This window comes from Phaseolus vulgaris, chromosome 5, assembly GCF_000499845.2.
Source record: "Phaseolus vulgaris cultivar G19833 chromosome 5, P. vulgaris v2.0, whole genome shotgun sequence".
Lineage (NCBI taxonomy): Eukaryota > Viridiplantae > Streptophyta > Magnoliopsida > Fabales > Fabaceae > Phaseolus > Phaseolus vulgaris.
The window spans coordinates 4,458,037-4,482,339 of record NC_023755.2 but is presented as its reverse complement, the minus strand read 5'-3'; the positions used below and the strand labels follow the sequence as shown (position 1 = coordinate 4,482,339).

The 24,303-nt window shown below is 30.9% G+C and overlaps 4 protein-coding genes across 6 annotated transcripts; 1 reads left to right on the top strand and 3 right to left on the bottom strand.

The window, feature by feature from the left end:
- Nucleotides 1–1,869: 1,869 nt before the first annotated feature.
- On the bottom strand, nucleotides 1,870–4,601 carry LOC137834937 (mediator of RNA polymerase II transcription subunit 22b-like). The gene is made up of 3 exons (XM_068643186.1): nucleotides 4,319–4,601; nucleotides 2,732–2,797; nucleotides 1,870–2,370 (listed from the first exon to the last, which is right to left on the bottom strand). The coding sequence occupies exons 1-3, from the start codon at nucleotides 4,487–4,489 to the stop codon at nucleotides 2,131–2,133; spliced, it is 477 nt and encodes a 158-aa protein (XP_068499287.1). The 5' UTR covers nucleotides 4,490–4,601; the 3' UTR covers nucleotides 1,870–2,130.
- A 2,272-nt stretch (nucleotides 4,602–6,873) lies between these two features.
- Nucleotides 6,874–9,727, top strand: LOC137834936 (peroxynitrite isomerase Rv2717c). Of its 2 annotated transcripts, none has more exons than XM_068643184.1 (4): nucleotides 6,874–7,189; nucleotides 7,719–7,859; nucleotides 8,523–8,591; nucleotides 9,344–9,727. In XM_068643184.1, exons 1-4 carry the CDS (start codon nucleotides 7,013–7,015, stop codon nucleotides 9,461–9,463), a joined length of 507 nt encoding a protein of 168 aa, XP_068499285.1. In that variant the 5' UTR covers nucleotides 6,874–7,012; the 3' UTR covers nucleotides 9,464–9,727. The 2 variants fall into 2 exon arrangements, with proteins under 2 accessions (XP_068499285.1, XP_068499286.1); XM_068643185.1 differs by having other exon boundaries at nucleotides 6,890–7,189; nucleotides 9,404–9,727.
- A 1,105-nt stretch (nucleotides 9,728–10,832) lies between these two features.
- LOC137834938 (ATP-citrate synthase alpha chain protein 2-like) lies at nucleotides 10,833–15,162 on the bottom strand. Of its 2 annotated transcripts, none has more exons than XM_068643187.1 (13): nucleotides 14,871–15,162; nucleotides 14,607–14,742; nucleotides 13,528–13,704; nucleotides 13,248–13,409; nucleotides 13,061–13,141; nucleotides 12,826–12,877; nucleotides 12,589–12,703; nucleotides 12,366–12,447; nucleotides 12,007–12,102; nucleotides 11,803–11,904; nucleotides 11,516–11,632; nucleotides 11,309–11,425; nucleotides 10,833–11,196 (listed from the first exon to the last, which is right to left on the bottom strand). In XM_068643187.1, the coding sequence occupies exons 2-13, from the start codon at nucleotides 14,703–14,705 to the stop codon at nucleotides 11,125–11,127; spliced, it is 1,272 nt and encodes a 423-aa protein (XP_068499288.1). In that variant the 5' UTR covers nucleotides 14,706–14,742; nucleotides 14,871–15,162; the 3' UTR covers nucleotides 10,833–11,124. The 2 variants fall into 2 exon arrangements, with proteins under 2 accessions (XP_068499288.1, XP_068499289.1); XM_068643188.1 differs by having other exon boundaries at nucleotides 14,837–14,996.
- Nucleotides 15,163–19,303: 4,141 nt separating this feature from the next.
- On the bottom strand, nucleotides 19,304–22,065 carry LOC137834935 (small ribosomal subunit protein uS2-like). The gene is made up of 5 exons (XM_068643183.1): nucleotides 21,750–22,065; nucleotides 20,700–20,962; nucleotides 20,353–20,550; nucleotides 19,978–20,194; nucleotides 19,304–19,617 (listed from the first exon to the last, which is right to left on the bottom strand). Exons 1-5 carry the CDS (start codon nucleotides 21,901–21,903, stop codon nucleotides 19,508–19,510), a joined length of 942 nt encoding a protein of 313 aa, XP_068499284.1. The 5' UTR covers nucleotides 21,904–22,065; the 3' UTR covers nucleotides 19,304–19,507.
- Between the last annotated feature and the right edge of the window lie 2,238 nt (nucleotides 22,066–24,303).

Genomic DNA, 24,303 nt, shown 5'->3' with positions numbered 1-24,303 from the left:
AAAATACATTTCAGATTTTATAATCTCTAACCATATTAAAAAAATATATCTAAAATATATTAAAACAAAAAATTAGAATCCATAAAATTATACTGGTTATAATTATATTAATTAATATAATGTATTTTAATGAATTAAATTTTATAAAAGTCACTTGCATTTCTTTATTTTTTAGATTGTACAAAAAAATAGTATATTTTTAGAATTTTGTAAATTATTTAGACTACAATGTATTGTTATTATTTTAGATATAAAATCAATTTGTTCTTCTATATAGTTTTAAAATAATTAAGTAAAAAAAAAAAGTGCGCATCTATGCAAAAAATATTTATCTCATACTTTAAATATATATATATATATATATATTAATATTTTGAGCAATATTATGTATGAGAAAATTAGAAAACAATGGTCACAAATTTCAATGAATCAATCATATAAAGTAAACTTATAAAATTAGGAGAATTGTGTATATAAGTTTCACATTAACTCGTGCTTCGAGAAAAAAAATTGTGTCCTCCTATCAAATTATATGTATGAATGAATTTATTTTAATTTCAGGTTAATTTTTTATAAGCCTGACCTGATTAAAATTAGTAAATGTTGATTAAATTTTTTATGTTAAAAAATAAATGATAACAAAAATAAATTAATCTAAAGAATATGATGATAGGGGGATTTATAATAGTAATAAAATCCTCTACCATGAATTTATTCTAAAAAATACATTAATAATAGATAAATGAGGATAACATTAACAGTTCTAAATGTCTTAACTATTGAGAATAACAACACATTTAGAAGTAGGAAATCATTCAATAGCAATGATAATAACAAAAAATGAAACTTGTTTATTTTAAATGTTATTGTACTTTAAATAAAATAATCACTAATTTCTTAAAACCAATCAATATATACATTATTTTTCTGATAAAATATTATTAAATTAATTATAGTTTAAAATAATTTACCTTAATTTAAAATTAATTTATTTTAAATATTTATACTTATATTGAATGGTTTTATAATAATAGATTTGTATTGTATAGATGGATATATTAAAATTAGTCTATGTTGATTAAAGTTAATTAATATTAAAAAAAAGTTAAATATAATTTTCCTCCTCACACTATAACATGTATTGAATTTGAGATTTCACTTCATTAATTTAATAAAAATAATTATAATGGACATCAATCTGCAACAAAAATAACAATAATTTTTAAAAAAATAACAATCTTTAAAAATACTAATAATTATCTTTATTTAGAATTAATTATTAGACATTAATTTACAATCAGAACAACAACAAATTTTAAAAAAATCTTACAATCTTTCAAAAATACTAACACATATTTCACACAGATGCATTTCACATACATGCAGAACAACTTATTTCAATATGAAAAACTTATTTCAATCTAAAATGTGGAGTTTCTAATATATAAATATTAAAACACAAAGTTTAGATAACTATATAAGGAAAAATCAAATGATTAAATCATCAAACTTGTCACCTAGTGCTTATCAAATTTGTTTAAAACCATATTGGGATACAACTTAATTATATAGAATACAACTTAAATTATAAAGGACATGATCACAGCTTATCCATTTTCGTTTTTTTCTTAAATTTAAAGTTTTAATATTTTAAAAACCTAAAAGACAAAAATAGCAACACACTATATCTTCTATAATTACCATTATATCCTCTATAGTTATTCTTCCTTTCTCTCTCTCTCTCCATTTACTTTGCCTTTAAAGTTTGATATGATAGAAATATCAATGTTTATATCTATATATACAATTTTTTATCATCATATTTTTAACATACAGTTTCTTTAATTTCAATAAAGAAAAGTTATCATATTTCCATCCTAAATGATTTCATATGACAGAAACATGTTACAACAACCACATCATCTGAGATTCCTTGATCATATGAAGTGAAAAATGATTTTGACCCTTTGCTAGTTCTAGTATGCTAATTACATCCATACATTCACTCAAAATGAGTGCTGCTATTTGCTTCCATGTTCTCAGTAAAGAAAGAACAGACTTGAAACCAAAATTAAGAAACTACTATACTGAATAAAGCATGATACGCATACTGCATTTAGAGATTCTTAACTATGGTTGCAGGTTTTGCATGGTCTTCTGTGCAGAAGAAGTATAATGAGATTCAAGTTCTTTTAGGTTAGCAGCCGCTTCCTCCCCAACTCTGGATAAAGCATGATCTGTTTTTTCGGCCAGCTGATTAAATTCAATCCTTCTTTGTTCTACATGATCATTAAGAGAGGCAAATCCTGAAAATATTGCAGTCTGCTTTAGCTCTGATACTAACTTCAACAGAGAATCAGCTGCCTGAACCTGTGTGATAAATCAATATAAAAAATAAGCCGAAAAAAAAGAAAAGATTTCAATGACTCCAAAACCTTGTCAACTTAACCATACTTAACAAATCTCAGAACAGAACAATGAAAGAAGTAATTTAATAAGGTGAAAAACAAAAACACAAATTATAATTCAATTAACTATGCATTATATATAATAAGAGAGCTAACTGCACCGTGTAATATTTCCAGTGTTCCCAGACACAATCTATCACAAGCAAACTTCTCTCCACAGTAATCCTTAAAATTTTGATGTATGAAATTCAAGTTAAAAAAAAAAATTCTTTACAACCATGCTTGTTCAAAAGCACAAGAATGAACAGAAAAAGCACTCTCACCATCCTAGCAGAATGCATCTCCATCATAAAAGCTTCCTGTGAGTTTCTAACTGGTGGATCATTTACCTGCAAGATTGCATTGTTAAGTACAAATAACAGGAACAAACTTAAAATTATGCTCATAATTTTAGTAAGTTAACATATTGAAGACATTCCTGATTGTTTACCCTGGGATTAGAACCAGGTTTAGGTCAGCTTAAAAACTAAATCATCCATAATCCAAGTAACCCCATGTATGCACAGGGTTGTTGGCACACACCAGTGCGTTAGGAAAGAGTGGATGAATAGTGACTATTAAAGAAAAAAAAAGATCATCTTTGCCAACATCTAAAGGAGAAAATGTAAACAAGCAACTAGTCAATTGGTAGAGACCAGCTCACCATGTTCATGGAATCATAAAATTACAGTCCGGTTATCTTTTTCTTGAAATTGTAATTGAAACATACACAATTTCCTATCCCAAAGGTAAACCAACTTAGAATAAATTTGTTACTGTCTTATCAATATATCATGTTTATCTTATAACTAAACTCCATCCCAACCTCCTAAAAGCCTCCTACTTGGGCTATGGTATGCACAAAAAAAGAATAAAATCATAATAGATCCTCAAGTAATGACATCACCCAAGTTATTTTAAGAGTGTTTTTTAACAGGAGACTCTTCCATAATGAAGTTTTGGTCTCCTTTGGTCATTCCTTAAGTGCAACTTCCCATTATTTCAGCCTCTAAATGAATAAGAATATGTCCGGATAGGCGTTTGAGACAGCCAAACTGGCAATGAGGGTACCAAATGCAATTTACCCTAAAAGGAAAATATTAATATTTGATTGTCTCAAACCAAACTTGTCTTGCTCATAACTACACCCTAGAAGCAACACAACACATCTTCGAGTTGAGAAAGTTTTGCAACAAACTCAATTTCAACATACAAGTTTCTAAACATAAATCACTTTACTTCAAAATCATTTTCAACCAAAGTCGATTTTGTGAAACTAAAATCATCAAAAATTGACACCCTAAATGTTTACCCGAATTCACATTCACATAACGGTGACCAAACCTATCAAACAATCTCTCACCATAATTGGTTTTGAAACAAAAATTCAAACGATTTCTTACCTTAAATTGCATGCCATTAGACAAACAGCTTCACTCATCCTCAATGTCACCCATCACTCTTTCCTTCATTTCTAACCAAGGTTATTAAGAAAATCTGCAACCTTTCTAGGTGTTTCTACTCTCTACAACAGTAAACTACTGCAATTTTAATGACATTGTGATTCTCATGGGCAACCTTAATATCAAGTAACACAAGGAATCTATACAATCAATTTAAAACCTTTATGCTTATCATCTATGCTATTGATCCATATGCCAAGGTGTAACACACAATTAAAATCTCAGACTTATCCTACACATAACTTTTTAAAAAGAAAAACTAAAAATTTGTTTTTTCCATAGTTAACATGAATTAAATTCTTTGGATGAATTCAACATCTTGTTAGCGTGAATTGAACATCTTGTTTGGAAAAACTTCTTAGAAGAGCTTTTAGACAGTAAAATAAGTAGGAAAAAAAAAACAAATACCCTTGCAACATTGACGAGGTGGCTAAAGTTATCAACGATATTGGCAATATCACCTTCGACTCTTTGCAACAAAGTCTTCTGCTTCTGCGCTGCGGCTGAGGCTGCTGCCGCAGTGGGTCCGCTTCCGGCACCGGCGCCACCTCCTAACCCCGCTCCTCCACCTTTGTTCATTCTCTTTCAATTGGTATTTAGTTCTGAGTGTGGCAAAAATGCCTGAGATTTGGGAAGTTGGAAAACCCTCCAACTGTGTCTGATGCTTCTCACTCACTACAAGGTCACAAACTAACTAGGGTTAAGATTTTTTTATTGCAATTTCTTTTAGATTGTCTATTAATTTAATATTTTTAAATTTTTAGTTTTTTAAATAGGGATTTTTAAATAGATATTATAAGATTTAATAAGTGTATTGTATTCTATGAAGTTCCGACACTCCTCCTAAATGACGTGTTATATTGGACACCGATACTCGTATTGTATACGTGAAGTGTCAAATTCAAAAAGTATTTGTTAGATTTCTAATAATTTTAGAACGGTTATAACACAATTTTAAAAAGGAAAAATACATTAATTTTTTCAAAATTCAAACTTTATTGTATAAATTGTTATTATGATCATAAAAATAAGAAACAAATTCTTGTGAACTAGTCATGAAAAACATCTTTTTGTTCCAAAAAGTAATTTGAAACATACTTGTGCACATAAATCTTTATTGTCAATTTATATAATTCATAATTATATAATATATAGATCTGTGTCCCCGTATTCTACATGTTAAAAATTTTACTTATCTCCGTATCCATGTCCGTGTCGTATCAATGTCCGTGAGTATCTGTGCTATATAGATCGTATCTAAAGACTTAAAAATAAAATTGAGAGTGCATTGAGATATCGTGGCAAAATGTAAAATCTAAACCATCGAATAAACATGTATAATTTTGTAGATGATTGTAAATTTATACAATTAAATAAATTATTTTATTATTTTATATAATTTATCATAACTTCAATTTATGAAATAATTTTATTATTATTGGTTAATTTAAAAAAAATAAATTTAGTATACGAAATTTATAATTTTATATAGTTATTATATAATAATTTTAAATTTAGTATATAACTATGTAACTTATATATGATGTACAATTTATAATTATATAAATTTATAATATATTTTAAATTATATAGTAAACTAAAATTAGTTTTTATTTATAGTTGTCTAAGATATGTTGTATTCAATATTTTTTTTCTTACATATATGAAAAAATAAAGAAGGTTTTAATTATATATTCAAAAAAATTCACAAATCTATGGCCAATCAACAATAACAAGCAAATTACAGATTTGTAAGTCTTTTAAGAAGGAGAAATTATTATTCACAACTATTATAGAGTCGCGCTGATATATAACGAATTAGTAAGTGTTGGTAAGTATATAACGAATTATGTAATACAATTTGATAAGTCAAGGACAATTTTATCATTTTTTTAGAAAAAATAAAAATTAGATAAATAAAATTAATTTTTTTAATTGAAATAGAAAGGTTTTCGTGATTTTATCCTAAACTAACGAGAATGTTTAAGTTTTTTTTTTTAAAAAAACAAGCTAATTTAGGATTCAATTTTTTCATAAAATTCGGAGGTTGATTTTTGTTTCATTTGTTTGATTGGATTTTGGTTTTGATATTTAGAATTTTGGCATCTCCGATTGAGTGTCATTAATTTTTTATTTCGTGACACATCACAAAATCGGATATCAATGACACCCAATCACAACCAAACGAAATCGTAATCAAAACTCAATCAAACTAATCAAACGAAAATAAACCTCTTTTGAAGTCCTAAATCACACCGCAAACAACACTCTAAATTACACAAAAAAATTCGAATTCAAGTCGCCATCTTCCAAAACCTAAGAACAACTTTTCAGAATGGAATGGAAAAAAAAACAAATAGAACCACTAATTAGAATTATATTTCGAATTTGTTCACCGCAACATATGGACCCACCCACAGTATAATAAAAAAATCATTTTACATGCCACATCATTGGTTGTAAACTTGGCGCAGCCACGTGACCGTTGTCTGTGTATTGTTACCGAAAATCGAAATAATTACTTGACAACTATCATAGATTTACGCCAATATACAACGAATTACGTGATACTATTTGATGACATGGTTAAGGGACAATTTTGTCATTTCTTGGAAAAACTAGGAATTAGGTAAAGGAATATGGTTTTTTTATTTAAAACAGAAAAAAAAACTTCGTGGTTTCGTTATAAACACAGCAAGAAGGTTTAAATTTTTTCGTGTGTGCGAAAAGAAGAACAAAGTAATTTAGGATTCAATTTCTTCATAAAAATAGTAAGAAATATATAATTATTTGTAGACACAAATTAAATTTGAAGATTTAAATACTTATAAGTAATTAATTTTATTTTAAAAAATGTGTATAATATTTATGATAAAATTTTAACTTATTATTTTATAAAATAAAATAATATATATTATAGATTTAGTTTAATTACTTCCGAATTGCAAATTTGCAATTACCAAGTTTAGAACAGCTATCATCGTCTTCGTAAACACAGAACAAAATAACACACAAGTCAAATCACAACAATAAATCCAAATGGCCTCATGTTGGTTTCCAGAATAATAGGTTCATATACACATTTTCCAAAGAAAAACAAAAATGGATGCTAGAGAGGAGTCTCCGGCGCCGGCAACATCACCGCCCGTGATACACCCGGCGGTGGTACCACTCTCCTTCCTTCTGGGCACTTGGAGGGGCCAAGGAGAAGGAGGCTTCCCCACTATAAATTCCTTCTCCTATGGCGAAGAGCTTATCTTCTCCCATTCCCCCAACAAGGTTTTCCTGCCTCTTTCTCCATAAACACTATCTGGGTCTCTTGAAGTTCTCTTTTTTCTTACTGGGTTGTTTTTCCTTTTTAAGAATTTCATTTTGATACACCATAGTTTACATGGTCAATCAATTCAAAATTCTTCCACCACTCAAAGTAAATCAACTGGTACGAGGTTTTTTCAGTTTATCCAGTTGTCTTAGTTCAGATCCTGAATATGCAGGAAGAATTTCGCCCTTTATATCTGACTAGTAAGATTGTTTATTGTAAAATACAATGGTGACTCTAGCAAAGAAAATATAAAGGTTATCCAAAACATGATGTTTAAAGTGATTATTACAGAAAAGTAATTAACTTTTAATTATATGGCAATAACTATTGGATTACATTATTTGTGTTTTTCAATTACATTTTTTTTAACCGTTTATGATGATATGTGTTGAGGACTTCAGTTTAACTCATCTTGTCTCTCTTTTTTGTGTGTGGTTGTGCACTGATTTTGTTTATTTGGTTTGGTTGTGTTTGAAATGGGTGTAGCCTGTGATAGGGTACACTCAGAAGACATGGAAACTCAGCTCTGGAGAGCCTATGCACGGTGAGAGTGGATACTGGCGTCCTAAACCTGATGGCACCATTGAAGTTGTGATTGCCCAAAGCAATGGTCTTGTGGAAGTTCAGGTACTATTTTTCAGTTTGATTTGGTTTTTGTCACGGATACTCTGTTTGACCAATTGGTTTCATACTGGTGTCTGTATAGTCTGTATGCTTTAGGAATGATGGGTTTAGAAGCTCCATGGACTCTTAATTTGCATAACTTCAGTTTAAATTTTGAATAAAAAAGTTAGTGACTTGATTAATTTTTGCTAAATTATTACCCTTTGGATCAACCTAAATCCTTGAATTTATTTGTTACTTGTCAAACTATAACAAGCACATGTTTATTATTTTGTATTTTGCTCCAAATAAACTCTATGGCAAAACAGTCCACTTCTTCTGCTACATTTTTAGTCCCAATTTTCCTAACATTGCATTCAATCCATTGTAGCCAGCTGCTTGCAAGAGTGATATTGCAATTGCATAAAGTTCTTTCTATGTGCATTGATGCACAAGTAAAGCAATGCGTTATCTATATACTGTTTATGTTGTCATGCTGAGATATTCTTCCGAATATATGCCTGGTTTATAGTTTTTTTCCTTTATTTAATTGTTTAAACATAAAAGATCTTGATCATTAAATTGCTTCTAGGTCCACGAGGTTAGTTATTTTCCTGCTTTTCATTTTTTATTCCCTTCTGCTGCCTTTCTCTGCTATTAACGTGGCATTTGATTTTGTGCTTCCAGAAAGGGATATACAGCTTTGAAGAGAATGTGATACAACTTCAGAGTGAAATGGTGGGGAATGCTTCTAAGGTAATCTAAATTAGTATTTCCCAACTGCAATAATACTAATGTTGATCTCTCATGCTTATGTTTGCATTGTTCATCACATACATTACATTCTAGCAATGATTGAATAGCTTCTTTTATGTTACATGTAAAAAACAACCATTTTAGTGGGGCTTCTTCTGATATTATGAATGTGTCAAAAAAATTGTATTGGGAATGTTTCTAAAGAATTTTTTTTACATCATCTATGAGGATTATGCTTTTTATGTGATGAACAAGGATTGACTTATAACATGGAATATAGTTCAAATGGAAAATTAAAAAGAACAAAAATAAATAAATTAAAAATTAGTAGTTGTCAAGGGCTTGGGCCCGATTTTAGAATGAGGGAAAATTACTCACTTAGTTAAAGAGAACATAAAAGAAAAAATGTTAAGGAAATTTCTCATACTTATTTAGAACAAAAGAAAAATCTTATTTATAGCTATGGCCTCAACAACATTAGGTCCAATCCTAAAAAAGTAAAATAAAACAATAGAATATGAACTTGCAAGTAGAGTGCAGGGGCCTCAATAGATATATGTTTCATCCAAAAATGCTTATGCTTATGCATAATGTGTAATATGTTTGACAAAATGAATAAAAAACAAATAAAATTATTCAAAATTCATGCTTAAACAATGCATTATGCTATTAACCCCAACTAAAACAACATTTAATAGTGGACTAAAATGTTTCTCATCACTATCTAAAATACTTCATTCCACTCTACCCAGGTTAAAGAGATAAGAAGATGTTTTCAGCTGGTTGATGGGGTTCTTTGTTATGATGTTCAGATGGCTACCAACACAGTAACTCTTCAACCACACTTGAAAGCAACACTGAAGAAGCTCTAAAGCAGTCACCACATCTAGTTGTTTGCAGAGGGATGCACATTAGCATTGTAAAACCACCAAATCTTTTTTTAACAACAATTTAGACTACCCTGGTAATTCTCTGTTAATTAGAAAAATGAGCTCTTTCACTACCTGCACACATGGTGTTCAAAACTCTTGTACACAAGATTTGCAAGACCTAAAGTTTGAAGAATCTGACATCACTTAATTTTATTGGATGTACATCATAATTTATGCTTGATTTTAATCTCTTTTTTGAAGCTATTGTCATGCTTAAATTAATAACATGTTATCCTCAAATTGAAACTATATTTCTGATTTAAACTCTACTGAATTTGATGAACCAGCAGCAAAAGGAATTGCTCATTCTAACCCCCAAACTTCTGTAGGTTTTTCTAAACTTTTTAGTTTAGTTCAAATGGTGTGCAACCATCAGCATTAAATTTATAGTTCTCTATATCACTCGGGAATCTACATGCATGATAATAGATATAAGTTATATTTGGGCAATTTATTTGCTTGAGAGAAAAATAAATGAAATAACTTTTTTCATAAGTTAAAATTAGTTTATACATGAGTTAAAAGCAAAAGTTTTGAAAAATTGTAGAAAATAATTTTTATAAACTAGTCAGATACATAAGCTAATTTTATTAGTGTTAGAATTTTGGAGAAACTTATGCACAAAGAATTTTTAGAAGAGTAAAATATAAAAGGAATGAAATTTTTTCATGAGTTAAAATTAGTTTATACATAAACTAATTTGTTTAAAAATTATATGGTTTCTCTAAATTCAATTTTTTTTTCTTTTAGAAATTTTCAAAATATGTTCTTAACAAGCTGTTATGTTATATGATTTAAATTGCACTAAACATTTCCTTGTGTAAGGAATGTTTAGGTCATAAGATATACCAGCTAGAGAAGTAGTACCCATCCACTGAGTGTGGGGACACATGTGGTAGACTAAAAACAAACTACTCCAAATTAATGTTTATCATGTTTGAAATTTCTTTTACACATTTTTAGTTTTGATTCTTTTAAAGCTTTGTTATAAGGAGTTGGTGGGTATATTGTCAACCACTGTTCTTCTGAAATAACTCAAGCATGCATTTTTCTTTCTTCAAAAGAATTTGAATAAGCTTTTATACTGATGGTAAAACACAAAAAGTAGAATGACAAATTTCAACATCATCCACATTGGAAATTGTTTAACTATTTTTCATGAGTTTCTTTATTGATAAAATATTATTCTAATATGTTATATATGAGTTTGAATTACTTAAAAATTGAAGAGGGACTTGCATTTTACTCATAATTGCATATATGTAAACAAGCTTGCTGAGATTCAAGCGGAAATTGAAGTTAGCAAAAGTGGAAAGAAAACCAATTTAGTTAATGAAAGTAAATCTGGAGAACCATGACATAACATAAAACAATTACACCTGTACCATTTCATGGTGTCACTAATGTACTATCAGAATTCTAGAAGATACAAAACACTCTTGCCCACTTTATTAGATGACTAATTTATAACGGCCTACACTCTTAACTCACCAAAGTAATCATTTCTTAAAGTTGGACAGAGAACTAGGAATCAACAATCTCTTCAAACCAGCCATGACAATACTTGTAAAAGAAGTTCATACAGGCCTAAGAATGGATAATTAAGCAGCAGCAGTGATGTAATGGATTGCCTGTTTGCATATACCAGTCATTGTTGCTTCAGGTCCATAAACCTGCAAAGATACCAAAATATAGATAAGAAAAATTCCCTTTATGAAAAACTATAAGCAACAGTTCAGATGGTTTCTCAATGCAATTAATAAAGGAATCATTTAGTTATATAACCTCAATGGGAATGCCAATCTCCTCTCCAAGGGCCCTCATTTTTGCTAAACCACTCTGGTAGTTGGGACCTCCCCTCCTCACATAGATGTGCATCTTTGCGTCTTTTAGCTTTTGTTCCTGGTTTGTAATAGGCCAGCAATCAATTAACTCTACCGTGAGCAAATTAATATATCATGAGAAAAGCTTCATGATGATATATGTCCTCACCTTCTCCTTCAGAGCACGGATTATGCCGCTGAATGTAGCAGCAACATCAGTAAAGTTAGCTATTCCACCACCTATCACAAGAGCTCGCTTTTGGTCATCAGGATTTGAAGTTGCACACTGCAAAGAGATTTCCGTAGAGAGAAACAATCACTGTATCATGTTACAAAGTAGCATCCATTTGATAAACCATTTTCACACACTCCAAACAAGGAATGGATGATCATGTATCCTATTCATAAATCGATGATAAATATACATCAATAATGTTTGAGATAAGAATTGATTACATCAATCACAACCCTGGCATACTGCAGGACCTCATCTTCCTTGGGTGCACCACTATATTCTGCATAGTTTCCTAGCTCAGGAGCATAACCAAGATCACCTACCTGTTTTAATAAATTAGTATGTAAGAAAGAAGTCTTTTGCTTAATGTTACATTATAATATAGATTAGCATTGAATTTAACATTTAAAGTAATAGAAACACACCGTATCAGCATAGATGACACTAGCACCTCCCCCAGCTACCATTGTCCAAATTCGGCCCTTCGGGTTTAGTACTGTGAATTTTAAAGATGCACTTGTCTGGGAGCAGAAAATAAACAAACAACATAAAATTGTAAAGAAAAATAATTTGTAGTTCCATGAATTCATCACTGCTAGAAGTCATAATACTATGATAAAAGATTAGTACAAGGAGTTCAATTGACCTAAAGATCTGATGACCATGTGTTAATAGTTAACAGTACTTGCTAGGGAGAAAAAAGATTATGAACTGAAGCTTATGGACAAGGCTATGAATGAATTGATTCTGATTGAAGATACAGAAGAAAAGTTCATATGTTCACCTTTTCATCTAATCCATGAATGAAGGCCTCTGTACTACTCATTACCCTTCCAAATGGCAATGGAAATTCGATGTTTCCCCATCTGTAAATAATAATAACATGCATGATTCACTTTTTTTTTACTATGAAACATTATTCAATTATACAAGATGAATTAGACTCCAGAGATATGATATTCATCCTATAAATAACAGTCGATATTCTTTAGAGGAAAGAAACTTACTTCTTGAAGTTCTTGAAAGCAGCAGTGTCATCAAGCTCGCCTCTCATGTCCAGAGGATACGGCTTTCCATTGACCAAAGTGAAAGGATTCATCTCCAAGAAAGTGAAATCCAGGTCTAAGAGAAGACAAATAAAATAGGAAATGAACATGTTTAAAACTGTAACTTTAAATACAACCACAATTAAGTTTTCTTCATAAGCACATCTAATGTTAGTAAAAGCATATTTTGTAATATACCTTTGAATAGAGTGTAAATCACCCTGAGGAATTCCTCAATTTCTCCCCTGATCTGTAAGCATGAATGAAGTACTTATAAATAATTGAAACAAATTTCTTATCAAAAGAAAAATTGAAACAAAATGTCCAGCAACAAAATAGCATGTGATATTCAATCCCATGGTCCTACTGAATAACCAAAAAAGTAAGAAAGTTATCTTCTTAAAAAACTAACAAATTACTAAGATTAACACACCTCCAAGGGAAGGGTTGCAACAAGTGGAGCGATACTCTCAGATGTAAGAGACAGTCCTGTTGGCATAAATACAGTCTTGACCTGAAATATGAACAAAACACTTTGTAGATTATGGGAATTTCAAGGAAGGTGTGAGAAGAATTTACTTCAAGTAATTTATATGTAAGGTAAAAATGACTGTTGGTACCTTATCCCAGTTCTCCTCAATTTCAATTCCTCCACATTCAGAAAAGCTTATACTGTTCCCTAGTCTCTCCGAGACAATGTTAAGATAAAACTCCTCATTGTGTGGGATAAAAGGTTCAACAATGAAAGTTGTTATGGGCCCTTTGCATCCACTTATCTCAGCCTAGATCATCAAGAAAGATATGAACAAACAATTAAAGAGATAGAATGTTCAAAGAAAAGGTGATTAAGAAAAGGGAAAATAAACTAAGGTTTGGGAGGACAGAAGGCAAAAAGAACACCTCTTTGCCTAGAAGCTCTTTCACAAAAGAAGAAACTTCTGCCAAATCCAAATTCAAGGCAACCAAACCACTTTTGCCACGCTTTCCAAATAGCATGTCGGGTTTCACAACCAATTTTGAAGATAAAAGCCAGGGTTCCTTCTCTGGTAGTTCACTGAAATCAGTGGATTCTGTAACCTGAGGAACAGAACACAACAAATTTATTATTCATGTTTAATATGCATTGCACTGACTGACTATTAAAATACAAATTTCTTTTCCACAAATCAGTTATACATCTTATAGTCTTACTCAGCTTAAAACAGTGATTAAATTCTCAGATTGAAGACACACCATATCAACAGGATTAACAAATTTTAGTTGACAAGGGTTCAGATTAGACCTATTCAGGTATAAACTTATACAAATAATTTGCAAAAGGCATATCATGAGGTAATACCAATCATACTCTATCCTGTTTAAATTTACTCATCTCAAGAAACAAATGTAATACAATAATGACATTGTTTACAATGAGTTACTGTAAGATTTGAAGATTCTAATCAGATTAATGCAGTACAATGAGGTGACCATAGGCAAAGTAAGACTAGTTGGAAGTTCAATCTCGTGAGGCATGCACCAGATTTACCAGCTATCAGTATCTAAGACATAACTCAGTAGGTGTTTGAGATACTACAGTGGCTTCAAATAAACTTAATCTTTGATTTCAATGTGATTATAACCCATCAGAACTTTTAAGGTATAAGATTCACAGCCAAGCCACCATAAACTATTTCAGAAATTGACTTCTTTATTATAAATTATAATACACATGGAGAGTGAAGCTTTCACTCTCTCAACTTCTATGTCTAAGTTAAATTTCAATAGTTTTCTAAATAAATTATCAATAATTAAAAATAACCCTATATATCAATTTAAATTTTACACTATAAATTCGAAACATAATTTATATATATTCAGAAGTGTTCATTCATTGCTATTTTTAATATTATAAAAATAAATATCCATAATGTACAATGTAAGGACTAAAATACTAGTTCAAATTAAAAAAAAAAAAACACCCATAAGATAATGCTTACTTGTGCAGACTTGATGGGCAAGTCTTGGCCAGATATTCTTTTAAAGTGCTCCTTCAACAACCTCTTGGAGTCATATTCTCTTATCTTCTTGCGTGCCATTGCATAACAAACTCACCGCCAAAACCAAATGTCTCCCCTTCAACATAAAACAAGAAAAACCCAGATAAAATCAGCTTAAGGGTCCTTAGAATTCCAATCAAAATCAAATTTTTGGTGCAAAAGAATCACACAGAAAAAATAAACACGAGAAACTGAAGAGCATACTGAAGTGGGTGAAGAGAAAGAAAGGGGATGCAGGTGCCTTTAGAGAGAGAGAAGGATCAATGGAAAAGAAGGTTGGAGAATGGTAGATCCAGTAAAGGGTGAAAAGTTTTGTGGTAGTGTGATGTTGGTGGCTTCATGTTATATATATGACACAAGCTTTGGAGAAAGAACAAAGGAATCATAAAAAAACAAGTACCATGAAAATTCATTTTAACATTGAATCATTTATTTATTTACTATTAAATCAAGAACTCGTGCATCTCACTGTACGAATGGGGGCAAGTATGAAATTAGAACAACACTTGAGTTTTTTAAATTTATTTAGAAAAAAAATTGATTTGTTTTATTTTTTTTTCTCAAATATATTATTAATAAATCAAGAAGTACAATATTATTCATTTTTTTACAAAATTCTACTATGAAATTAGATGAAAATCATATGATTAAAAAAAATCACTTTGGGTTACATGGAGAATGTGCATCTCTCATTGTATTTTCAAATAATTTGTCACGTTTGTTAACTCGTGGATCGCATGGGATGAATGGGCCATGTGAAAAAACTATATTTTATTTCCCATTTTAATTAAAAGAATAAATGGCTATTAAAACTTGATAACAATGATTATTTAAAAAGAAAAAAAGTTAGTTACAACAGTGATTTTCTTACCGTGTAGTGCTAATAAGAATCAAAGTTGTCAGAATTTTTTTTTTAACCAAACTTGAGTTTAAATGCATTTTGTGTAATTACTTACAAATTCCTAGAAAGAATTCCATTTTTGTGGGTGAAAATTTTGCTCAAGAAAAATTCTATCAAGATTTTAGTTTAGATCTTGTGGTTAATTATATTATATATTTTTTTCTAAGTTAGACATTATTATGGAGTTTAAAAAGTTAAAATGAATCTAATAATATTAAGTTCTGTTTGAGAGGAAATTTTCTACAATAGAAAAAAAAAATTCTTATAAGAAAAAATAGTTTATGTATGAGATAAAAAAAATATTTTGAGAAGATTTCGCGGCTAGTGGTAAATGGTCTACGGATCAAACACGTTGTTTTTATGTTTGATTTCAAAAGTTGAAAATCCTTAGTAACTTGGCGAGTTTAAATTTATTTAGTTGTTGGATGCTTATATAAGATATTTTTGAAATTGTTGTCGTTACGGTTGAAAAAGGTGATAAGCAAAGTTATTGATGTTAGACCATCGACTTTTCTTGAAGGGAGGGGTTTGTTGGATAGTGTACTAGTGGCTAATGAAGTTGCGTTTTCTTTAAAGTTAATTATGAGAAGACCTATGACTCTGTCAGTTGGGAGTTTATATTATATATGTTAGAAAGGGTTGGTTTTTGTGACAAATGGATTCATTGGATTAAGTGTTGCTTAGAATCATCTTCAGTGTCAGTGCTTATGAATGGTAGTCCAATTAAGGAGTTTTTTCCTAAGAAGGGGCCTTATCAAGGTGACCCGTTAGCTCATTTTTCGAAAGTGAAGGATGGCAGTTGAGAAAAACTTGATTGATAGCTTGGAGATTCGAAGGAAGAAAGTGAAGGTAAACATGTTACAGTATGTTGATGATACCTTATTCTTTTCCGAAGCTAACACTAAAAGCGTATTTAATATCAAGGCAACTTCGAACTATTTTGAACTTTGTTCTGTGCTTAAGGTGAATTTTTGAAAAGCAGGATTGGCGGACTAGGGATTAACCAATTAATGCTCCAACATTTTGCGACAATTCTTAATTGCGACATGATGGTAACCCCTTTTGTTTACTTTGGGTATGTTGGTAGGGGGTGCCATAAGAGAGGTGCGTTCTGGGGTGGAGTGATTGAAAGGCTGGAGGCTAGACTGTGCAGTTGGAAAGATAGGTTCCTTTCCTTGGCTAGGAGGATCTGTTTGATTAAGTTTGTACTCTCTTCTATTATGTTATTCTATCTATCTCTATTCAAAATGCCCTTCGTGGTGGCAAACGAGATAGTGAGGATTCAAAGGAATTTCCTATAGGGGTGGGGTTCTGACGGGAGAAAGATCGTTGGGTTTCTTGGAGTAAGTTTTGTGAGCCACACGAGGTTGGTGGTCTCTGAATATTAGACTTAAGGGTATTTAACACGACATTATTAGGAAAATGGATTTATCAGACAGTTTGTGGAAGGAAGTTCCTGAATCCAAATATAGAGGCTGGAGAAGCCTGTGAGAGGGCGTGAAAAATAGTAAGATCTCTCTCTGGTGGAAAGATTTTAAGGAGGGATGGGAAGGAATTTTGAAGATGCTTTCAAGTGGAAGACTGACAATGGAGAGGAAATTTCCTTCTGCGAGGATAGTTGGGCGGGTTGTGGGGCTTTAAAGAATGTCTATTCGAGGGGTTTCTCCCTGAGCTCTTTCAAAGCTCCTAAGGTGACCGAGCTTGAGGTATGGGCTAATGGTGTTTGGAAGTGTCAACTAGTTTGGAGAAGAAGTTTTTTTGAATGGGAAAAACATATGGTGAGTCATTTTTTCCAAGTATTTCAAGGGTTGAGTTTTGACTTAGAAGAGGTGGATAGTTAAGTTCCGAAAGATGGAGAGTTCTTCATGTCTATTTTTCTAGTTCATCATCTCTATTTTTTTTTATCTTTTGTCTCTAATATAACATTTGATAAAGAAACAAAATAGTATGAAATATTTATTATTCTCATTTCTCTTTACGAGTAGTAAGACAGCACACGTCAGCCTCGTTTTAGTCTTAAAAAATATATTAAAACATACTTAACAATATAAATATTTAATTAATTCATAGATTAAATTATTATCTTTATATATTGAATTATTTTATTATAATTACTATTTGAAACGTTAATATATCTATATCCTTTAAATAAAATACTAAAAATATGAATATTTTTGTTCCTGCTAGGGAGATGGGACCTAGAGAACTATTGAAGTCTTCTTCTCCTTCCTTCGGTCGGTCAGGTGACTGGGTAGTGAACTGGGGTTCTCCGTCCTCCTGCTTCTCCTTCGGCCCTCGGCCTCGGCTGAACACCGGATGGTGGGGGTACCTGCGAAGGCACTCCGACGCTCAAGTCAGTAAAGCGGGTGGTCAGCTCTCAGAGTGATAAATGACATACCTTACTCCTTGGGATGCGTACTATTTATATTATTCTAGTGGGCCTACCTTGTTGGGCCCATTTATCGAGGTGGACACCTCTTAGGTTTGCATTACCTAATTCTTAATGATAGATTAACTTCACTGATCTTGGTTTGAGCGTTAACTGTAATAGGGGTCGGCCATCGACCAAATCATCATGGCATGGGTCGGCCATCGGCCAAATCATCATGGCATGGGTCGGCCATGTTCCAGTGGTTTCGGTCGTCTCGGCCAAGTCTTCTAAGGTCTCGGCCTCTCGGCCAAGTCTTCTAACGTCTCGGCCTCTCGGCCAAGTCTTCTCAGGTCTTGGCCGTCTCGGCCAAGCCTTCCAAGGTCTCGGCCCTCTCGGCCAAGCCTTCCAAGGTCTCGGCCTCTCGGCCAAGCCTTCCAAGGTCTCGACCTCTCGGCCAAGTCTTCTCAGGTCTCGGCCTCTCGGCCAAGTCTTCTAAGGTCTCGACCTCTCGGCCATACCGGTACAATTTTAAATTACTTTTATTTCAATTTTTAGTTAAAAATATAAATCAAGTTAGAGAAAACGAATTAAAGTAAAGTAATAGATTAAAATATCAATGTAAACCCATTAAATTGCGCCAACCTATCATAGTTTTACTATTGTAATATATAAAAAAAAAAATTCTATAGATATTTTTAGAAAAAATTAAAAATTAAAAAGAAAATTAATTTCTCTAAAAGTCAAAATTATATTTTATGTATAATGTAAACATATACAATAAATAGAGTTTTTTTTATAAGTATTACAACATTCAATGTTTATACTATCTTTTTCCAAAATTCATTGAAAGTTTATTTCAAATAAATTATTAATATAAATTTTTATATTAACTTAAATTTATTTTATTTCTTCAATACATGGATATAATGTGTTTTAAAAATACAAAAATATAAATAATCTAATCTGATATTCTAATATTTTTTTCTAAATAAAATATGACATAAATTACTATATCAACAAAATTTATTAAGTTACACCTATTACAACACCTCCAATAAGTTTTTTATTTCTTATATTTTACCAAAATTATAAAATAAATCATTATAAATTAACAAATGATTTTTTTATTTATGAACTCAAATAAGTGAAATATTTTGTAAGCCTAGTTAAGAACTCAGGTCCTAAATAGAGACACTGAATTCTTACAAAAATGGTGGGTTGAAAAATAAAAAAATAAATGATATATTAGTGGGAGGCATTCAAATACTAAATTCTTATGATAAGAAATTCCATCAAATACATGCAACATAACAAGTTAAATTAACTATTTTCAGCTCTAGTTAATTTTATACTGATAATGCAAGATTTATAGCAAACGGTATATAATTCCATTATGAAAAAAATAATTATTGAATTTAAACGATAAAGTTTCCTACAATATGTCAATAAACAAAATTTTACTGAGAAGCAAATTATGTTTCTTTTGTAAGATAATCTCGGAAGGGAAAATTCTGAGCCGAGGGGAAGAAAAACTATGGTTTTAACACCATGGTATCAAAATCTCTTGTCTTAGTCCCAGCCAGTAGCAGGAACAGTTTGAGCTGGAGGCACGGCGCCTTGTGGAGCCCGTGCGGCAGCGGGAACCGGTGCAGCAACAGACTCACCCCAATCTCCTGCAGCTGTAAAAAGAACATTAGTCAAACATATTGTGATTACATAAATTTCAAAACTATGTCCCATCATCTTATCACTGCAGAGTCAAAGATTCTCTTGTCCTTTTGCAGCAGGAGAAGAGGAAATGTTGCATCATAGCAAAGTCAGAGATCAATACCATTTTTGCATACAATTTATAAAAGAAGGGTAGACGCAGATTGCATTATCTCAAATTCAAAATCCAGACATTGATTTTAGGCCAATAAACAAGCTAAATGACCAAGCTGAACTTATTCATCCTCAATCAACGCAGATAAAATTTAGTATAACATCATCATCATAATAAAGCAAGGATCCAAAATAAATTCAATAATTCATTATCGTACCAGCTGTTTCTGGGGTCCAGTTAGTAGGAACTGCTGGGATTGGTTGTGGAGCTTCTTCAGTCCAGGCTTGGTCAAGTGCACCAGGCCATTGTCTGTTGGCAGGGAAGCTGCTAATGCCAGCATCATTGAAGTCAATGGCAAAATCTTGGGCAGGTGCTGCTTCATCTTCCTCTTGTTGCTTAGCTTCTTCAGGTTCTCTATAGAAGAATAAATCCACCTGCATAAGAAAAATTGAGATAATTGGTTACTAATCCAGGAAACCCCCCAAATAAAACTTATTTCTTACAAGAGTACACATATCTACGAACGGACTAAAACTTCTATAGAGCTATGGAACAGCCACCATTCTATTCAGAAAAGCAACAGGTATTTTACCATTACATCCCACTTGTGACCAGGACGAATAGTACCCCGCATCTGCAGCACCATCCGAGCTAAAAGCCAAAAAAGGCAACCAATGCTATGCTTCCCCTTATTATTGGCCGGAATCCCAACATCAACGTACCGCATTGGAGAATCAGTGTCACAAAAGGCAATAGTGGGAATATTGCCAAGAGCACCTTCCTTAATAGGCTGCACAGAGATCAATAACATAAGGGAAATTGTGGCAGATTACGCACAGTATAGCAATATCAATGTCAATTACTATCAGATATTCAAAACATCCTCAATATGCCCGCAATACTCTACTCTGGTTCTAACTTCTACAAGAGGTAAATAACCTGATGATCTGTTCTTGGATCAGTCAAAACTAGAAGACGAGGCTCATTGTAGGATGTCTGCATCTGATTGGTGAATGTTCCAGGAGTGTGCCTTCCTGCAATTGCATGAGCCCCGGTGTACTGAGCAAACTTAAGAACTGCCCTCTGACCATAAGGCCTGGCGGACTGAACAATGATATCCTGTGGATTCTCAATGGCAACAATAATCCTAGCAGCTTGATGGAGCTTCTCCCATGTTTTGCCAAGGTTAATTATGTATATACCTGAAAAACCATAACCCCAAAAATCAACAAAAACTCCAAATGATCTTATTTCAGTAGCAAGAGAAAAACTTTATAACGGTGCTAGAAAAAGGAAACCATCAGAAAAATTAAATTCAAATCAGCAAATTAAATTAGACCTTACAGCTTAATAACACCTTACACAAATATCAGGGTCATGCACAGCTCACATCCAATCCAATTACTTAAAAACAAGAGTCAAACTAATGCCTTGTTTGGATAGACTAGTTTGTAAACACATAGTGGAGAACAAAATACGAAGTCAAAATGAATTGTGTTTCTCCCATAATATAAAATCAAATTATACACCTCAACTATTGGAAAAGTAAAAGAAAGAGCTTCTATAAAAGTTAAGCACATTAGTTGAATTTAACTTTTGGAGAAACTCAATTCTAACATTCTTGTTTTCTTCCTTCGTAAATACTTAAGGAGAAATTTACTCAATGACCTAAATCATACACACCAAAGGAAACATATTTCATAATTGAATATTAAAAGACCATACAATTATCAAAAGGCATAAAATCACTGACCTTTCAGAAAGTTCTCAAAGGTATCTAGAATTCTACATTTTAGTGATTATGCATAACTACATGAATTTAATTGGAACACGATGATTATGTATCAAACTGAAACCTAGTTATATTACACAGACATATTATGTTATATAAAAAAAACAAAGAATACGTAAATGGTCAATGTTAAAAAAAATGGATGAATGAATCAAAGAATAAAAATAAAAAGGAGAATTTGAGAATTGAAAAGTGACCGTCGGTGCGGCGCTTGAAGACGTAGCGTTCCATTTGGAAGTCGCAGTTTTTCGTGCCGAGGTGAACGTCGGCGGCGAGCATCATCTGGATGTCCGTCTCCTTCTGAGAGAGCTGGCGCAAAGGAGCGGCGGCGGAGGAGTCGGCAGCGGCCATGGCTGCGCGAGTGAGAGAGGCGGAGTTGGTGGTGTTGATGTGCTCTCAGAGGATTTTGAGTAATTAGGGTTTCTGAATGTTCTCCTATATTATTGAAATGGATTAGGGAAAGAGAACAATAAACACAAAAACCCTAATAATAGCAAATGACGCTGATACCCTTTCCTTATTTTCGAAATCATTCGAGATTTTATAATGTAGAAATCTCTTCTGAATTATGTAACATAAAATTAAAAAATATTTTATGCTAAATAATTCTAAAATATATATTTTGAACTGTGTAATTTAAAATAATTTTTGAATTTCACAGTCTAAAGATTTAAAATATTTACTTTCCATCATAAATAAATATTTGAATATACAATCTCTCTAGGATTATTTGGCATTGATAAAAAGATTATTTACAACAACCCATTTAAAGAAATTAATTTGAAAAAACATAACTATAATACTTTTATTGTAGAAATAAAATTAGTGTAAGGTTAACGCAGTGATAATATCTTTTATGAAAATAAAATTTAGAAATAAAATAAATATTAATAATCTATTTTCAAGAAAGGTAGTACTGGTCAACTTCAACCCAAATAAGTATCTATATCTATAAGATAAGAAAAATATATATATTCTAAACAATGGTTATTATTTGAAATATAAATTTTATATTATAATTTTGCTTTTATAGTAGTGATAAATATATTTTTGTTAAGTATAATATAAGGCTTCCTTATTTATTGGTATCTTTCTGTTACCTTTGCGATTTTATTTTATTTATTGCCTATTTTTTAAGTTCATATAAAAAAAAAACTTAATCTTCTAGTTAAAGGTAATTATTCTTTTTCACAGAATAGAAATAACTACCACTAATGATAAAGATGTATTATGTAACTATTGAAATATAATATTTAGTTAATTATTAACTATTACTTAAATACAAGAACACGCATGGTTATTTATTTTTTTGGAAGATGATGTTAAAGTGAAAATTGAAACAAAGATTAAAATTTTCTAAATGGTAAAGTTGTTATGATGATTTGCCACCCTATTTTAAAAACACTAGTCCCAACATATAAAATTTAATACTGTTATAAGCTATAGTATAAATCTAATAGAGTTTTAGTATAAATTTAATAGAGTTTATTAAACATATTTGTGCTCAAATATAGTTACATTTAATTAAACATACCTAAATGTCCAACAAAAACTTATAAAATATATCTTGTAGCAAACTAATTTAGATATTTATTTCAACATACATCTTTTCTTGTATCAAATACAATCATAATAAAAATAAATTAAAATATATAAAAAAATTAGTAAATTAAAATTAAATCAATCTATTACTGAATATATTGTCATATGATAATTATCTTCGTACATTATAAAATTATAACGAATCTAAGGACAATTAAACAATAGATATAGACAATAATATACAAACGTCTCCTATACTAGAAGACTTGTATTATTAAGTATGTGTATCCTCGAGTATTTCATTTAGTCTATATAATACAACAACTTCATATTATACACTAATATAATTAAATCATATCATTTAAATTCATAAATATTTCAATCATCATTGTTACTTAACAATATTTATTACTTACACATATACATAATATTACCAAAATCAATAACTTATGAATACATTTTAATTTCATTTATACATATTATCATCATAAGTTTGTCGGTCAAGCATTAATATCTTGCTTTAGTGAGAAATAATAAACAAAAAAGGTTAATGTCTTGTTAGGATTTTCGCTTGAGCTAAAAAAATTTCACATCAGCTAAAATATTGATGAAAAGAAATTAACTTGTCAGAAATTTCACTTAAACGAAAATCATGCTGAAAAAAAAAGGATATGGCCTCCTTCTCATTCCCGCTTTAGTGAAAATCATGCAAAAAAGAAGAACTTGTCTTGCTCATATTTTCGCTTAAGCGAAAATTAGACAAAGCCCAAACATGCAAAAGAGCACAAAACATGTCCAAAGTTTACCAAAGTAATTTTCTACCAATTCAACATTTTTCACAAGTTTAAACCAACAATAAGCATTACTGTAATAAAGCATTCAAAACTTAGAACATTTATATAACTTAATATGATCATTCCTACCTGAAATTTACATCAACAACTTCCATTCAAGCATTCATTTCATTTTGTCATACATAACAAATATAATTGTTTCTATTTCAAGTGCACCCTTTTATCAAAATATATTTCAAGCCATAACTAAATACTACATCTAAACATCTTTATTCTTTTGATAAACTCCAAATCCAAATACTACCCAGTGTCCAAAATAACTCAAATAATAGATTCATATTATTTTTTATTTAATTGATTATCTTGATTGGTGGGGAAAGAGACCTAAAAATGAAGATAAAAGTGGTACAAAAAG

Coding starts and splice junctions, on each gene's coding strand:
- LOC137834937 (XM_068643186.1), bottom strand. CDS start 4,489: ATGAACAAAGGTGGAGGAGCGGGGTTAGGAGGTGGCGCCGGTGCCGGA. Junction 2,798..4,318: donor ACCTCGTCAATGTTGCAAGG/GTATTTGTTTTT, acceptor GCAATCTTGCAG/GTAAATGATCCACCAGTTAG. Junction 2,371..2,731: donor AGATGCATTCTGCTAGGATG/GTGAGAGTGCTT, acceptor TTTATCACACAG/GTTCAGGCAGCTGATTCTCT.
- LOC137834936 (XM_068643184.1), top strand. CDS start 7,013: ATGGATGCTAGAGAGGAGTCTCCGGCGCCGGCAACATCACCGCCCGTG. Junction 7,190..7,718: donor TCTCCCATTCCCCCAACAAG/GTTTTCCTGCCT, acceptor AAATGGGTGTAG/CCTGTGATAGGGTACACTCA. Junction 8,592..9,343: donor TGGTGGGGAATGCTTCTAAG/GTAATCTAAATT, acceptor CACTCTACCCAG/GTTAAAGAGATAAGAAGATG.
- LOC137834938 (XM_068643187.1), bottom strand. CDS start 14,705: ATGGCACGCAAGAAGATAAGAGAATATGACTCCAAGAGGTTGTTGAAG. Junction 13,410..13,527: donor AAGAGCTTCTAGGCAAAGAG/GTGTTCTTTTTG, acceptor TTGATGATCTAG/GCTGAGATAAGTGGATGCAA. Junction 11,905..12,006: donor GTGTCATCTATGCTGATACG/GTGTGTTTCTAT, acceptor TTATTAAAACAG/GTAGGTGATCTTGGTTATGC.
- LOC137834935 (XM_068643183.1), bottom strand. CDS start 21,903: ATGGCCGCTGCCGACTCCTCCGCCGCCGCTCCTTTGCGCCAGCTCTCT. Junction 20,551..20,699: donor ATCCAAGAACAGATCATCAG/GTTATTTACCTC, acceptor ATCTCTGTGCAG/CCTATTAAGGAAGGTGCTCT. Junction 20,195..20,352: donor GTCACAAGTGGGATGTAATG/GTAAAATACCTG, acceptor TTTCTTATGCAG/GTGGATTTATTCTTCTATAG.